General features: G+C 40.7%; 1 protein-coding gene across 1 annotated transcript in view; it reads right to left on the reverse strand.

Annotated features, from left to right (window-relative positions):
• Positions 1-150: 150 nt before the first annotated feature.
• The window catches only part of LOC109953620 (DENN domain-containing protein 1C-like), a gene marked incomplete at its 5' end in the record, with an annotated part of 3,697 nt that continues 1,843 nt past the window's right edge, over positions 151-2,004 (reverse strand). Inside the window, 7 exons of the mRNA XM_020589099.1 lie at positions 151-355; positions 805-884; positions 1,159-1,266; positions 1,366-1,413; positions 1,513-1,563; positions 1,657-1,685; positions 1,755-1,845. Coding sequence (XP_020444755.1) covers positions 289-355; positions 805-884; positions 1,159-1,266; positions 1,366-1,413; positions 1,513-1,563; positions 1,657-1,685; positions 1,755-1,845 — 474 coding nt within the window. The remainder of the gene's footprint in view (positions 356-804; positions 885-1,158; positions 1,267-1,365; positions 1,414-1,512; positions 1,564-1,656; positions 1,686-1,754; positions 1,846-2,004) is intronic.

A 2,004-nucleotide genomic window follows, 5' to 3' on the forward strand; every position in this document is an offset into this window, starting at 1 on the left:
GTTAAAACTAGTCGGCGTGCGTCGCCCACGTTAAGTATAATAGTTTTCCTTGTTTCCTCACCAACTCTGTGGCAGAAAATAACCCCTACCAGTTGTACTCTTTTCTCCACTTGCTAATGACTACAGTGTCTAGCTGTTTTAGTAGCCTTTTAAAAAATGAAATTCTATAATTGAAACTAATTTTAAGACTGAAATTTTCAATAGCATGGGCGACACACACCGACTAGCTAGCGACTAGCTGTCAAAGATCTCCCCAAGCAGATCCATCTCTTCAGGGTCACACAGCAGTCACTCTTCACCCTCTTCATCCTTCTCGTACTCAGTGTCAGGCTCAGTCACAGGCCCAGACATAGCTCTGATATCAAACAGATAGCACACAGAAATGGCACAAACAAGAAGATACAGTATATGCTGTGTATTATTGTTTATAATGGAATTAGAGCAGGAAGGGTTTCCACATTTCTCTGTTTGTCAACCCTGCTGGTGGACGGAACTCAGAGCCCTTAAGTAAAACTAGCAATAAATGTTTTGCCTTCAAAGTTTTACCCTAAAAGCACTGACAGTCAAATATACTTAAATGTAAAAGTATAAATTATGCAGAATGGCCCCTTTCACTGAAGTCAATTTGGTTGGTATGGAGCCAGTTTTAACGACTTGATATACTGTAATTTTGTGTCTGGCTTATTCTCCAGGTTTCCTTATTTACAAAGTATTTATCTCAGGTTTATTTACCACCAGCATGCACCTGCCCTGAGAGGTTCCAGAGCCAGAGTACTTGAGTAAATGTACTTAGTTACTGCTCACCCATCCCATGTGTCTCCAGTGTCTATCATGTCCTCGTCTCCAGGAGTCCTAATTTTATGAGCAGGCCGACGGGGACGTGACTAACATGAGGTAACATGGTAACAAAGCAAAGGGAGACCACAGCAGCATCCCCAAACACACATGACAACTACTTCTTCGGAGTGATGCACAATGAAACAGAAATGGAGCAATGAAAGGTGAAAGACGACACAAACAAGCATTGTAACACAGCAGAACAGACAGATTAGGTAATGATGAGGGTATACAGTATGTGGATAGTATATCCACCTTAATAAGAGATTTACATCTGGTGCATGAACAAGAGTTGTGGAATTGTTTAGAGGGATATCTCACCATCCCAAAGTGTTGTGTGATTGGCAGGCGGTTCTGCAGGCAGTCAGACTGGGCACGACGGTGTGACACTGATCCTCCTCTTTGAAGGGTGTGTTCTTCGCTGTGGGCCTGCAGTATACACACACATACACACACAAAGAAGAACTATTGAAACCACAGCAGACTTTGTATCAGTTGAAGCACGTACCTGCATAAACATGGGCCCACCTTGTGCATCAGCAGGTTTTTCAAACCAGACTTAGCAAGACCTTTGGCCTGGGAGAGATTCAAAAGATCATGAAGAGAAATGTTTTGGTAATGCAGACAGAATGCACCTGCCCTCCTCACTGCAAAAGCACCTTGGCCCTCACTCACCCTCATGTTTGCTTTGGACCTCATGTTGAGGATGAGCGCTCCTCCCCCTTTCTGTCAAAACATACAAATGTGTTCATGTTGTGTTCCACAACAAGGAAACACATTAAAAAGCAAGAATGTTTTAATAAAGATTAAATGATTTACCTTTAAATTGCCAACTAATTTGCTTTTTCCTACAAATGAAGAAAATCACAAAAAAAGTAATGTTATAAAAACTCTCTCTCACACACACACACACATACCTGTAGTTGTATCACACTTTAGGATCTCCTCCTCAAAGAGGTCATCTGGGTCCTTCCCCTTGTTCAGAATATCCAGGCGGTTGTCAATGAACTAAAAACGTTTTTTTTTAATGGTCACATTGACTTCATAACAAATACAATTTTATTAACCAACTTACAAATGTGTAGTTTTATTTAGATAAAACATCTAAATATCAGGTTGAAAACAACAACCCATTAAGTTATGGATTAGCAGCAAAGACATTTATTA

This window comes from Monopterus albus, unplaced genomic scaffold, assembly GCF_001952655.1.
Source record: "Monopterus albus unplaced genomic scaffold, M_albus_1.0 scaffold863.1, whole genome shotgun sequence".
Classification (NCBI taxonomy): domain Eukaryota; kingdom Metazoa; phylum Chordata; class Actinopteri; order Synbranchiformes; family Synbranchidae; genus Monopterus; species Monopterus albus.